We start from the raw sequence: 15,199 nt of genomic DNA, 5'->3' as shown, positions 1-15,199 counted from the left end.
TCTGTTTGATCCCTGATGTAGATAACTTCTGACAAACATTGATAAATATTTTGATATTTTATGATTTATAATGTATTTTTATTGAATTGTTATATGTTTTATGTCTTAAATGCTGTTAATTGTGTTGCCGCCTGTCTTGGCCAGGACACTCTTGTAATCTCAATTACTCTATTCCTGGTTAAATAAAGGTTAAATAAAAAAAAAATTGCAGCAGACTAATGATACAAAATTCAGCCAACCTGGTATATTGAAGATTAGGCCATGAAAACTCCTTGAACCTTGGTACGTGGTAGAGCAGCCTTGTAAATGAGGAAGACTAATAATAAATGGCAAGACTGTACAGACATGAGATTTACCCAGAATGGCTTTGTAAACAGTTGCGATGACACGGAGTCTAGCCAGTTAAGTGCAACCAAGGCAACGGTTATACAAGTAAAGATATGAAATAATTAAACAACTGCTGCTGTATATTGGGTGCATTTTTTTAAAGGTACATGTCTGGTTTTGTGAGCTCCAGTTGGATTATACTACTCTAATGTTAGATCAAATACTCAATTATGTTGTTAATGCCTTTTAATTAACCGAGCACCTCTCACTTCTGCTGTGCTCCTCCAGCCTCGTTACGTGTAGACAAGCTTCCCCTCCTGTCTGGGACAGTGAATGACCTTCTGAGCAGCATAACCCGCGGATGCCATCCCACCTCTGTCCTGAAGCAGCTGTACCGTCTCAAGGCCTTTGTTCAGCAGCAGGAGACAGACAAACTGGGAAAGGCACTGGAGGAGCTCCGCAACACTTCTCCTATGTCTGCAGGTCAGTGACGCATCCATCAGTTAAAATTGAGTGAGTTAGTTATTAAAAGTCATGAAAGGTTACATCACGTGAAAATGTTGGGATCTTTGTGCTTAGTGCTGCTCCATGCTTTTTACATGCATTTGTCCCTGTCCATACTGGCCTCTTCTTGCTGGGATCTGCCCCAGGCACTTAATTGACCTGTCCCTGCAGGTTAATACATGCCTCGGTCTGTCTGTGCTTGCCTTCTATTCGTTGCGCCCCTTCCATTGATATTTATTGTTTGCCTGAGTATGCCTGCCCTTACTTGCCTTCATCAGCCTTTACTTGTATGTACATGTCCTTAATTTGCAAAACTAGAGCAGACCTTGTCCATCCTCCACCTCACACACAGGTGACCTCCACTATGAGTTAACTAACATGTTTCAGCTTGCTCATCTTGCCTTTTACTCTTTTAAAAGCCAAAACAACTCATGAGTCCCACGACATGTTTTCACCTGTGCATGTGTTTGTGCGTTTGCATGGTTGGCTAGCTGGCTGGCTGTGTAATAGGATCAGCAGGGACTTTGCTGCTGTCGCACACACAAGTGTATATATGTTTGAGAAATAGAGGGAGAGGGAGAGCGAGAGAGGCCAGCCAGGAGATTTAGGCCACTGCCGTATCGGTGGCCTGAAAGCTCTGCTTGCCTCCGCCTGTCTCTGTTGCCAACACAACACCATGTAGAAAAAAAGTTGTTGTTTCACGAGCAGGAGCCCACAGTATAGCCTGCCTTAGTTATGCCTATCCTCTCCATGCACCTGCTCCACAGCTGCCTAAAAGCTTTTCTAACCCCCCATTGCCTCACATTGTATGAGTCATGCTTCGATTTACTATTTTTAAATGCTGCTGTTTTTACAGAAAAAGAAAGAAAATAAAAAGTCCTGCATTTTAGAGGGATGAATATCAAAATCTTTCCTGATCTAACAGCAGAAGTGTCATAAAGAATAAAACATGGTCTGATTCATCCTGCGACACTGACTATAACATTTAGTGGAGACACAAAATACTCCAAGATCAGAAATCCGGAGACCTCAACTACAATCAAATGATTAAACCGACGCTGTCTGGTAATTAAGTAGGCTATTGATGAGACTTTGCATCAAGAATAAGTGCATTACATGCAGGTATGATGAATGGAACTGAATTGAAAATTGCCTGACATACATCTCGAGGAGTTTGGAATTAGAATATGGACATAAACTTGAGGACATAATATATTGTATAATTAATTCTATAGCCTATATATTATGTTGATCTATCTATTATTGAATGGCTAAACAAAATTCAGGAATTCGAGGCAAACAATTTATGTTAATTAAATATGATTACAGTGGAAATCTAAAATGCAGCTGTGTCGTTTCACTAAGGGCTGTTGATTTTTGCCTAAGTTGTTAGCATTATAAATATGTCAGATAAGATATTTTGCAGGAACTTAAGGAAATGGAATTCAAGAGGAGCTCAGCTGACTTATTATTGCAACCTTGACAATTAGAGTGGCAATACAAATTTGTATGTTTGAATTTATGTGTATGAATGTATATATGTGTTTTAATTTAGTTATTTTTTGTAAATTGTTTTGCTCCGACATAGAATCTAAAAGTATGAGTCCAAAGAAAGATATTGATCTTTGGTATGTTACATAAACTACCAAAGAAAGGTCTTAAAATTGCCCATATTAATATATGCAGTCTCAGGAATAAATTGATTGATTTAACAGATATACTGCAGCTAAATAACTTGCACATATTGGCAGTCTGAAACTCATTTAGACTGTACATTTGATGATGCAACTTTAATGATAGATGGATATAACATTTTTAGAAATGATAGGAATGCATATGGAGGAGGAGTTGCTATCTATATTCAACATCATATACCTGTTAAAGTGATAACAGTATTAATGTATTCTAGTATTGAAGTACTTTGGTTAAAAGTTAGTCTGAAACATCTTAAGCCAATATTTATAGGATGCTGTTATGGACCTCCAAATGCTAATAGTGAGTACTTGGATAAAATATGCGATATGCTAGATCATGCCAGTAGTATGAATCTTGAAACCTACTTAATGGATGACTTCAATATAGATTGGAATTATTCTGACTGTCCTAGGAAAATCAAATTAATGAGCACAGCAACGGCATGTGGACTATTACAGGTAATTAATAAACCAACTAGAATATGTATAAAAAGGGATGGTACTCAATCCGCTTCCTGTATTGATCACATGTTTATAAATAGACCAGAACTTTGCACAAATTGCTTATCTGTGCCAATTGGTTGTACTGACCATAATCTTATTGCAATTGTAAGGAAAACTAAAGTTCCTAAATCAGGTCCAAAAGTAATAATGAAAAGGTCATTTAGAAGATTTAATCTATTACAGTATGAAGATGATGTCAGAAATGCAGATTGGTCAGAGGTATTTTTACAGAAGGATCCAGAGAAAGCATTTCAGCTTTTATCAAACCTAAATGACATTGGTAGAAAATCATGCACCAATAAAAAAGTTTACTGTTCGAAATGTCAACACCCCCTGGTTAGATCAAGATTTAAAAGATCTTATGAAAGAGAGAGATCTAGCTAAACAAGCAGCAATCATATCTAAGCTCAAATCGGACTGGCAAATATATTGTAAATTTAGAAATTTTGTAACTAAGTTAAATAAGAAGAAAAAGAAATTGTATTATAATAAGAAAATTATAGAAATAAAACATGATAGTAAACAATTATGGAATACATTGAATAATATATTAAAAAGAAATAATAAATCAATTCCAGTTTATTTAGAAAATTAAGGTGAATTTCTTACTAAACCTAGTGATATAGCGAATCATCTTAACGATTATTTCATAAATAAAATAATTAATCTTAAAAATACTACACAGATACACAAAACCGATTTATCAAATACATTGATAAATAATATAATGGAAGGTAAAACATGTAGCTTTAAATTCAAGAATGTTAGTAGTTCTAGAGTGAAATTACTTCTGATGAATTGTAAAAACAAACCACCTGGTATTGACTATCTTGAATATAAGTTTCTTAAGCCAATAGTTTCAATCATTGCTCCTATTGTTGCTCATATAATTAATATGTATTTTATGGATAATATATCTTTGCAAGCATGGAAAATATGTAAAGTTGTGCCAATACCCAAAAATAAGAAAATGGCTTTTTCTGGATCAAACAGTAGACCAATAAGTTTATTACCTATTCTTGGTAAAATAATGGAATGAATTGTTTATGAATAGATTCAGTCTTATTTTTTAAATAATGATTTAATTACACATTTTCAGCATGCATATATAGAGGAAAACATTCAACAGCCACTGCCCTGACTCAGATGGTTGATGACTGGTTCAAGGATATGGAGGAGAGGAAAATAATAGGTGTTGTAATGCTTGATTTTACTGCAGCATTTGATATAATTGACCACAACTTAATGTTAAAAAAATTGGAATATTACGGTTTTTCACAAACTGCATTATTATGGATGGAAAGTTACTTGACAGACAGAAAACAACTAGTTTATTTTAATGGAAGTTTTTCAAAGGTAAGGGTGGTAGAACATGGCGTGCCTCAAGGAAGTTGTCTTGGGCCACTCCTCTACACAATCTTTACCAATGATCTTCCATCTGTTTTAGATAAAGCAAGCATTTCAATGTTTGCTGATGATTCCACTATATATTTAGCAGGATCTGATATTGGTGATTTAAATATAAAACTACAGAGAGAGCTACAGTTAGTTGTGGACTGGATAAGGAGTAACAAATTAATTCTTAATGTATCTAAAACTATGTGTTGAGTGGTTTTGAAAATTTTGTGGAGCAAAGAGAAGAGGTTAAACTTGTGGGAGTGATGATTGATAACAGATTGTGTTGGGATAGACATGTTCACAAACTGGTAACTAAAATGGGCAACACTTTGTCTGTTATTAAAAGGTGCGCAAAACACTTTACACCACAGACCGTTAAACAAGTACTTTATGCTTTATTTTTTTCACACCTTGATTACTGTTCTGTGGTTTGGTCCAGCACTTAAGCAATTAATATAAAGAAACTACAAGTGATTCAGAATAAAGCGGCACGTGTGGCTCTCTCATGTGGGTTTAAATTTAATGTTGATAAAATGCATGAAAACCTCTCTTGGTTTAAAGTTAAAAATAGATTGGTGTATTCACTAATGTTTTTTTTAAATAATGTTACAACAAATAAAACGCCTTTTATTTTATATACAAAATTATCTTTTAGTATCGATGCACATTATTATCCAACAAGGCATGCAGTAGGAGGTAGTTTTATTTTACCTAAAGTGAAAACCAAATCAATTCAACGTTCAGTTGGGTATAGATCAATGTGTGAATGGAACTCTTTCCCAACAAAACAACAAAACACTCAGTATGGTTTTAAAAAAACACTTAAGATATATTACCTTCAAAGAGAATTCAATATTTAATATCAATTTAAAAAAGATTTCAATATAGCGCTTTTCCGTTACATATTATTTTTGAAATGGATCTATTCGGAGTAGTGTAATTTTCATTTAATTTCTTTATTTATTTATGTTTGTGTGATTACTGTGTTAACTGTAAAATATGATTTGTATTTTCAAATGTTGTGAAATGTGAAGTAATGTCTTGTGTGTACGGTGTGTAATATAATATTATAAATTGTATTGTCACATGATAGATTGTAGGACCCCAGGAAGAATAGCTTTTTAGCTGATGCTGAAGCTAATGGGGATCCAAATAAAACAAACAAACAAACAAAACAAAAACAGTAAATGCAAGTCCACCAGCAGATTGAATCAGAGCAGAACTCCTTGTGAATGAATCTTTCTAGGTTGTAAAGATTTTCCTTCACTTTACTGACCTTTGCTATGTTAGCATTTTAGGCGAAGACCCTGGCATTCTTGCTGTATTTGACATTTATGAATCGCTGCAGCGCGATAATTTGAAATTATTTGACATTTTTGATTAACACCAAACCTTGTTAAAGCAGCATTCTGTATTCTAATGTAACCCACTGGCATGCTGGAGCTAATCCATGTGCTTGTAGAGAGGTGTGCCTCAAGTGAGTTCACTAACACTCTCCTCGCTCTATCTCCTCTTGCAGTGGCAATCAGTTGACTGCAGGTCTAAAGCAGATTTCCTTTGAGCATATTTTACTGCACCCTCAAGTTCCTCTCATGAATGACATTGGCTTGACTGCTCCCCTTTTTTATACTGTTCATTTTATAGATTCACTGAATTTAATTCTAACTTCTCAAGAATAAGTAAAAGAAAGATTCCATATTGAGTGGGAGACAGATGGGTTGAATGTCTACATGCAGAGATGTAGGGAGTACATTTGAACACTGGCTGGGGATTTTGATTTATTACGCTGAAAATAGAACAGCAACTAAGTTTCTTTGGTGAAAACACTGCCTGCTCCTCTGGTATTGTGTTGTCAGCTGTAACTGAAATGTTGCTCTCGGTCTCTTTGTGTTTTTAGAGGAAACCACTGCGGTCGTTTCACTGTTCCAATACTGGATCACAGACATTCTTCCCATGCAGGGAGACAAGAAGACAGGGCTTTCTACGACGCACCCATGACAGTGAGTCACACTGAAACAGAGACTCTACTGAAAGATCATTTCTGCTGTGCTCCATCACTTTAGAATGTTCTAATTATATACCACATTTCATGAGGTTAGACTTTACATGATGCTGCATAAAATATTTGTATTATTAAATATGTTTTTTTCTGTTTGATTTATGCCTTTGTCAAAATCCATTTCATGCCTTATTTTGTACAAGAACAAAACAAAGCCAGTTAATCCTGAGCTGGGCAAATCTGTCTGCCCACCTTGAGTATTGTAAGCTTGAAGTTGTCATTATCGACCAAGCTGTTAATTACCTCCCTGTTTGTTAAAGTTGTAAATTAATCTAACATTTAACAGGTATTAACATAGCGTCCGTCCTCCTCACCTAACCTTCTAATTGCCAGAGAAGCAAATGTCAGCTCTGCCGGAGCTCAAAAATGTCTTTGCAGATGTTATGACATTTAAACCCAGCCAGTTAACCTAATAGCTCCTCAATTATACACAGTACACTCACCACAAATCAATTTCCAACCAAGTTGCTATTCCACATGCCTTTTTTAAAATGAGCTGTTTCACCTAACTGCACTGGGTTACTTAATAGTATTCAGGGAGGCAATACTGATGATACCATTACTTGATCCTCGCACCCACTTTGTTGCCCTTATCTAACTACAGTGAGGAAAATAAGTATTTGAACACCCTGCTATTTTGCAAGTTCTCCCACTTAGAAATCATGGAGGGGTCTGAAATTGTAATCGTAGGTGCATGTCCACTGTGAGAGACATAAAAAAAAAAAAAAAAATCCAGAAATCACAATATGATTTTTTAACTATTTATTTGTATGATACAGCTGCAAATAAGTATTTGAACACCTGAGAAAATCAATGTTAATATTTGGTACAGTAGCCTTTGTTTGCAAGTACAGAGGTCAAACGTTTCCTGTAGTTTTTCACCAGGTTTGCACACACTGCAGGAGGGATTTTGGCCCACTCCTCCACACAGATCTTCTCTAGATCAGTCCGGTTTCTGGGCTGTCGCTGAGAAACACGGAGTTTGAGCTCCCTCCAAAGATTCTCTATTGGGTTTAGGTCTGGAGACTGGCTAGGCCACGCCAGAACCTTGATATGCTTCTTACAGAGCTACTCCTTGGTTATCCTGGCTGTGTGCTTCGGGTCATTGTCATGTTGGAAGACCCAGCCTCGACCCATCTTCAATGCTCTAACTGAGGGAAGGAGGTTGTTCCCCAAAATCTCGCAATACATGGCCCCGGTCATCCTCTCCTTAATACAGTGCAGTCGCTCTGTCCCATGTGCAGAAAAACACCCCCAAAGCATGATGCTACCACCCCCATGCTTCACAGTAGGGACGGTGTTCTTGGGATGGTACTCATTCTTCTTCCTCCAAACACGGTTAGTGGAATTATGACCAAAAAGTTCTATTTTGGTCTCATCTGACCACATGACTTTCTCCCATGACTCCTCTGGATCATCCAAATGGTCAATGGCAAACTTAAGACGGGCCTTGACATGTGCTGGTTTAAGCAGGGGAACCTTCCGTGCCATGCATGATTTCAAACCATGACGTCTTAGTGTATTACCAACAGTAACCTTGGAAACGGTGGTCCCAGCTCTTTTCAGGTCATTGACCAGCTCCTCCCATATAGTTCTGGGCTGATTTCACCTTTCTTAGGATCATTGAGACCCCACGAGGTGAGATCTTGCATGGAGCCCCAGTCCGAGGGAGATTGACAGTCATGTTTAGCTTCTTCCATTTTCTAATGATTGCTCCAACAGTGGACCTTTTTTCACCAAGCTGCTTGGCAATTTCCCCGTAGCCCTTTCCAGCCTTGTGGAGGTGTACAATTTTGTCTCTAGTGTCTTTGGACCGCTCTTTGGTCTTGGCCATGTTAGTAGTGGGATTCTTACCGATTGTATGGGGTGGACAGGTGTCTTTATGCAGCTAACGACCTCAAACAGGTGCATCTAATTTAGGATAATAAATGGAGTGGAGGTGAACATTTTAAAGGCAGACTAACAGGTCTTTGAGGGTCAGAATTCTAGCTGATAGACAGGTGTTCAAATACTTATTTGCAGCTTTATCATACAAATAAATAGTTAAAAAAATCATATTGTGATTTCTGGATTTTTTTTTTTGGATCATGTCTCTCACAGTGGACATGCACCTACGATGACAATTTCAGACCCCTCCATGATTTCTAAGTGGGAGAACTTGCAAAATAGCAGGGTGTTCAAAAACTTATTTTCCTCACTGTATATGCTCAATATAGTAACACAATATGTTGTTGATGGACCTTGGGAGCCAGTACCACCCGGGGAGTCAGTAGCTTAACCTTCTGCATCACCATCGCTGTCTACATCTCAGATAATCTATTTTAATATGTGTGCTCATGACTCAATGCCAGGGCATGAGTTCAGGGAAAGGGCAGAGAATTATCTCAGCTGGACAGTGCCACTGTGATGACCTGAGTGACAGTTGTCTGTCGAGTACCAGCTCGAGAGGAACTGTCCAGAACTGGGATGCCCCAGTAGACACCAGCAGGTTACACTGTAACACACAGCTGTGTGTGAGTGTGAGTGTGGGTGTGGAGGTGTGTGGTTTGTGCTGTGCGATGTGTGGTGTGTGTAATTACAGTGGTGAACAATTAGCATGAGGGCCGCCATCTGTGGCCTCTTTTCATGGATGGACGCTCCAGGTGCTGTCTGATGGGAGCTTAGGTGCTTATTCTGCAAACATTAGCCAGTCAAGACAATAAGGGCAAAGAGCACATTGCCTGATATGCTTATATAACATAAATATAAAGGTGACCATTAGTGGTTTTAATGCACTTTTTGTTTTAGCCATGCAAGCGGTTAGGCTCTCTCTGGGATGTCGGTCTGTCTGTTGTTTGATCCACCACTTAGGTCCAGACTGAAATATCTCAACTATTCACAACTAACAGCTATTTGATGATTGCCATGCACATCGCAATCACTTTTAGGAATTATCCTACAGGGAATTGTCACCTGAATCTGCAGTTCTGCTCAGCTATATTGAGCTGTATAGTGAGCTCCTTGTTTAGCTGTCTGGCCCGCAACTTTTTGTTGTGGTTCGCTCCTACCACTTTCGCAATTAGCAAGTGTTAGCATGCTAACACACCAAACCAAGACGGTAAACATGGTAAATAGCATACCTGCTAAACATCATCATGTTAAACGTGTCATTGTGAGCATGGAGTTTAGGTCAAATCATCCCTGTGCCTAAGTACAGCCTGACAGTGCAGCTAGCATGTAGATTCTTGGTCTTGTTAATATTTTTGCTCTACCTTGCCTGTTTTATATTTTCTAGCATTGAAGTTGTTGTAGTTTTTCCTCCTATAACACTTTAAATGCTATATGGCTCTTTGTGCTTAAAAGGCAGTCAGCATCACAAGTTTCAGTTGCATCATGACTTTGCAGTATTAATGCCAGAGTTTGAGTGTATTCATTGATGCATGCGCTGGGAGGCAGAATTTGGTCCTATTAGAGATGAGAATAAGGTCATTGTTGGCTGCCCTCACTGGAGAGAATTCCTCTCGTCCAGCGAGAGACTTTATCAGGACAGCTACCTCATTATAAGACCTCACTCTGAGTCGAGGACCCCCAGGCCAGGAAGGATATTAAAGCTTAAAGAAATTTGCTGACTTGGCGGGAGAAGCCATTCTCGACATCAACAGAAAAACATCCAAATCTTGGCAGATTCAAAAGGGTTCCAGTGGCTCTGACTTCAAATGACTTGGGCCTTCTGTATAAAGCTATTAAAGGAACTGCTGAAGTCAAAAATCAGTAACTCTTGATAGAATGCACTGCACCTGAATTAGTTGACACCTCATTCATTGTTTTTCACTTTGTTTTGATGTCAAACGCCCTTCAAACAGACATAAAGAAATGACGTTATTATTAAGATGATTTTATTTATTGATATTCCTCTCAATGTGGCAAATGTATGCATTAGACAAAACCTTGCATACATGTAAACCAAAATACAACCTAATAACTTTTTAGTTTTCATTTACAGTTCCCTTGGAGTCATTCATTTCAATATGACTCAACTATAAGTTGGTATATACTGTGATATTTGAGTATCACCCAGCCCTTCACTCCATTCAACCTTCCTTCTGTTTACACAGACGACTTTATCTCTGTGTGCCAGTTCCTGTAATCCCCTTAGACACACCACCTGCAGACTGCCTGTTATGTAAAGACCGGAAGGAGACAATATAAGGACTGAGCAGGCTGTCCTGCATCAGATAGCTGAGCACAGGTTGAAGTGTCCAAACACACTCAGACAGACCCTCTGTCAGTGGGTTTCCCGTCCTGGGAGTCCAGGAAAAAGGAGTTTGAGAAAAAGAGATAGCCAAGTGTTATCTGCCCGTATACTCATTCCTGATTTAACAGGTAGACCATCACGGAACGCGCCAAAATGTTTTTCAGGGTCACAAGACTGACTCCGGGCTACATCAGGCTGCTGCAGGTGAGTGTGAGCAGTGTGGCAGTTTTTTTGAGGAGTTCAATTGTTTTATTCATAAAATAAAGTGACACTGGTTTGGATCCTTCGATGCTACTTTGTTATAAAGGTGAACAAGATTTGGTAACACTTCACTTGAAGGTATCTACATAAGAGTTATCTACATAAGAGACACAGTCATGACACATGAACCCTAACCCTAACCATAACCATATCTTGTCATGACAAAAACCGAATGACGCTTACTAAAAGAAGCGTTATGTCATACATGTTTATGACTTGTTTATAATGTTTATGACACGGTCATGACAGTGTCATGTCACTCTTATGTAGATACCTTCAAGTAAAGTGTAACCCAAGATGTAGAGTCAAACTGGCTGGAACCACCGACAGAATATTTTGATGTGCTGGTATTTTTACTCTTAGATGCGTAGTGACACTAAGGCTGTCTATCCCGCCGGATAGCAGGAACATAAAGTGCTGAGTCATAGGAAGTTGCTTGCCAATGATCTTAGAAGCAGAAGTGGATTGCACTTTATTGCAATTTTTCTGCATCATGCAACTTCTTTTGATTTAAGACCTTCAAAACAAAAAGGCAGAAAGCCCTCTCAATGTCTTGGATTTGAAGTCTAGATTACACGGTGCTTGGCATGCTCTGTCTCTCCTGGTCCTTAAGGAGTAGAAGAAAGCGGTGGATGAAATAACTTTTGACAGTTCTGAGAGCAGCCATTGATCTAACGTAGTGTTTGCAAGGTGCCAGTTTTATGGGTACGTATAGACGTTCATAGTGCACACATTGAGTTGGTTTCACTAAGTGTTATCCAGCTGTCTACTGTCTCAACAGATCTTTGTGACAAGATGATGAAATATAGTACTATTATGTCATATCCACACCATCCACAAATATGAGGTTGTTCCAGGCTTCTGTTCCAGTATGCCTTTTGTTTTAGCTCACAAAACACAATCACCTTTTCGGTGCTGTTTATCACAAACAATGGAGAAATCCAAGCCTGTGACAGTCCATTGTAAATGGAAATAGGAACCAGTTGAGTGAGCTCCATGGATGGCTTCTTAACTGTCTGTGACACAGCTCCATTTGAAACTCTAATGTTTCTATTATTTGTTCCACTATGCTCTTTATAATTGTCGAGGGCCTACTGAGGAAATTGCCCATGTCACAAACTAGATGAGTCTTTTGTTTGTCAAAAAGACAGCGATTTGGTAAATGAGAAAAGATGAGTTTTTAATCTCTGTGGGATTGTTGGGAGGGCTAGATGAGGCGGGATCTTAGGTGAGCACATTGTAGTTCAGTTATTTAATGTGAACAAATGTTTGGAAAAAGGGGCTGCCGTGCTGTATAGGCCTAAAATTGCTCGCACCCATGCATAAACTTAGCACTTTAAAAAAATCTCTTTGGTCATTGTTTGCCAGGAAGTTTTATTATTTTTGAACTTCTTTAATCTTGTCCTTAATACTCACACAATTCCAAGGGAATCCAACATTCCTCTGATTACATTTCACCCTCACTTTTCTCCCCTTTCAGACCCAGGCCTACCACAATGTGGCTGTGACGCCTCCAGCTGAGAGGACCATGCCCGGCATGGCTATGCTGCTGGGGGCTGTGGGGATCGGGTTGTGTGGCTACAGCTCCAGGCAGTTGGCCCTCTACCACCGGCCCTCCGCCCGTGTGCTGCAGTGGATTGGCACACACACTGATGCCAGCATGGTGTGCACAGTGGCCAATAGGACCCCCTTCCTGGATGTTAATCGCCAGGCTGTTGCTTGCCAGGAGATCCCACCTCCCTCCTATGTGGGCCAGAAAGTCCCTGTGAAATAATACCCTTTGATGCTAGGTTGGGTATAGATTGGCCATCACATAGGTTGAGCTCCAGTAACTACACTTATGCACAACTAAGATTGTAGCTATGCTGGCCCCCAGTGTGGCCCATGTGCTCTCTGATGATGTGCAAGTGTGGATATTTGACAGACCTCAACCTTTGTGTTCGCAGGGAGTTAGAGGTCTTATAGTAATAATGAATTCTGTAACTAGTGCAACACATATAAAAGTAGCTGAAATTATTAGTGTGGAATGCTATTGGATTGTATCAATTACTCACAAATAGAGTATGTCATGCACTGAGAGGGCACAAAGCAATATGAATGATTGGATGACTACGTAATGATGCTGGAACTTCCCATATGCTTTTGAATGTAGCTTGAAGGAGCTAACGTATTTAATTTGGAGACATTGTGTGTCTTTTTGAGGCCTGGCGTAAAGGGACCGACGCTTGGCAGTGTCCCTCTGTACACAGATGGTTGGCAACTCTCTCTCTGTCCCCTCCCCTTCCCTCCCCAGGCAGACAGCCATGTGTAAGTGCTTGAGCACCCCATCCCTGCCTATGACTTCAATTGATTGCCTCTGAGGAGTTGCAGGTGCCATCAATCAACAAGCTTTGGCGTTTGCTGGCGCCGCCTGGTCACTGGCTGTCAATCAAGAAACGATGGAGAAAGACACAGGTTGGCTTTGTGGCTGAAACAGTGACTGGTGCTTCCTGGGCTCAGAAAAGTAAAATTCTCCAAGGGTTTGGTCAAGGTGGTGAAAGAATAGCTGAGTGGCAGGGCGTTTTTTTTCTGGATTGAAACCTCTTCTTTAAATAGAATAGAAGAAAGTTAAGTACAATTGATATCACTACCCGAGTCGCACAAACAACACAAATATACCTTGCTGGATTATGAATCCTAATTTCCCTTGACCGAGCCACTGCGGGTGGCAGGCGGGCAAGGTAGAATGGTGATTACTCCTGGAAAAGCCTGTGTCCTTTGTGCGGCTTAACCCAGGTGGAAAAATCATTCCTGGCAACATACGACTTCCCCTAATCTGGTATTAGAGACAAGGACCCGTGAGAGGCAGGCAGTCCCTGTGCATTCCAACTTTGTACCGTTCCCCCTGCAGTGTCCACCATTTGTCCCACTGCCATACATGGATTTATTCATTATAGGATTGGTGTTTCCTTTTGTGTTGACACCAAAAATGCAGCAGTGAAAAGGGACTTGAAATTTGGCGAGACACTGAGCGTGGTTGAGAATGCGTGCTGTGCCTTACTATGGATAGCACAGGGTCACACTGTCTTTATCTTTACTGCCTCTGATTTATTTTATTTTATTGAAAATCTACTGAATATATAATATTTATATAATAATTATATTAACAATAATAATTTTGTGTTTCACATATTGTGGTGTGAAGGTACCAACCCATAAAAATGCACAGTTGTATTTCTCCACAACCATGGGGACAGGAGGACGAGGAAGTTCCTTAGTACTCTGGAAAGTTGTGAAGAATGAGGATGGTGAGAAAATTGAGTTTTTCATCACTTAGAGGTCAGCCAGACCTTGTAATCAATTTTCTCATTGTTTAAGAGCCACCCTTGTCCGTCTGCCAAATTGGACCAGCAGCTAGTTGAGCCCAATAGTGCGCCCTCCAGAACACTAGCGCAGTAGGTCACCAACGAAATGTTTGTAATCCACTCAGCAGAGGGGGCCAATGGCTCCAACTGGCATCAGACACTGAACAAAGAATTGGTTGCCTTGCTCTGGATAGAGACTGACACCCATAATCAATTTCATAATTGGATTGTGATGGTCTCAACAACAGGATACTCTGTATTACCATATAATCCTAAAGGAAGATTAGAGAGAGTAAATTGGAACTTTTAAATGTGAAGATTCAGATACACGTATAACTTCACCTGTTCTGAAATCTAAGTGTGAAATGATCTGTCACGCTGGCGCGACCTGCATTTTATAGTCATTTTCAGGCATTGCACTTCCATGAGTGTGAAACCAATGAGAGTGGGGCTGGAGGTTTTGTAATGCACCTGGCTGCTTTTGATGGATTCTCTGTATACTGCAGTGGTGCACAGTGAGCACAGAGCACTGTGGAAACCTATTGATCTCAATCAGAGAGTGAGGGAGAGCTTGTCTCCTCACTGCAGCATTGTGCAGTTCATGAAGGAGAACTGCCAAGACACTGCACTCACAAAAATGAATATCTGGAAACATGTTTGTTGTTGGAATAAAAATACAGGAAATGTTTGAAAGCACAGTATTCATCTGTTAGCTTGTTGTGCATCAGTGCTCATTCATTTCATTCTGTAAAGCTCCACAAACTCCACTTCAGCTGTGCCCATTAAAGGAGAGATTTCTTCTGTTAGCAATATAATTAATAATTCATGAAAAGATGTTGGAAGACATTGATGAAATAAAAGTATTTGGCAAACA

General features: G+C 39.4%; 1 protein-coding gene across 6 annotated transcripts in view; it reads left to right on the top strand.

Annotated features, from left to right (window-relative positions):
* Nucleotides 1-15,199, top strand: part of erich1 (glutamate rich 1) — a 23,307-nt gene extending 8,108 nt beyond the window's left edge. For 5 of the 6 annotated variants that reach the window (XM_028565244.1, XM_028565246.1, XM_028565245.1 and 2 more), the window contains 2 exons: nucleotides 616-810; nucleotides 6,325-6,581. In XM_028565244.1, coding sequence (XP_028421045.1) covers nucleotides 616-810; nucleotides 6,325-6,425 — 296 coding nt within the window. In that variant the 3' untranslated portion in view covers nucleotides 6,426-6,581. Of the gene's footprint in view, nucleotides 1-615; nucleotides 811-6,324; nucleotides 6,582-12,461 lie in introns of those variants that run through there. The other variant, XM_028565242.1, reaches the window with a different exon arrangement.

The sequence above is a fragment of the Perca flavescens genome, chromosome 20 (genome assembly GCF_004354835.1).
Source record: "Perca flavescens isolate YP-PL-M2 chromosome 20, PFLA_1.0, whole genome shotgun sequence".
Lineage (NCBI taxonomy): Eukaryota > Metazoa > Chordata > Actinopteri > Perciformes > Percidae > Perca > Perca flavescens.
Note: the sequence above shows the minus strand (reverse complement) of the source record. Positions and strands in the feature narration are given on the sequence as shown.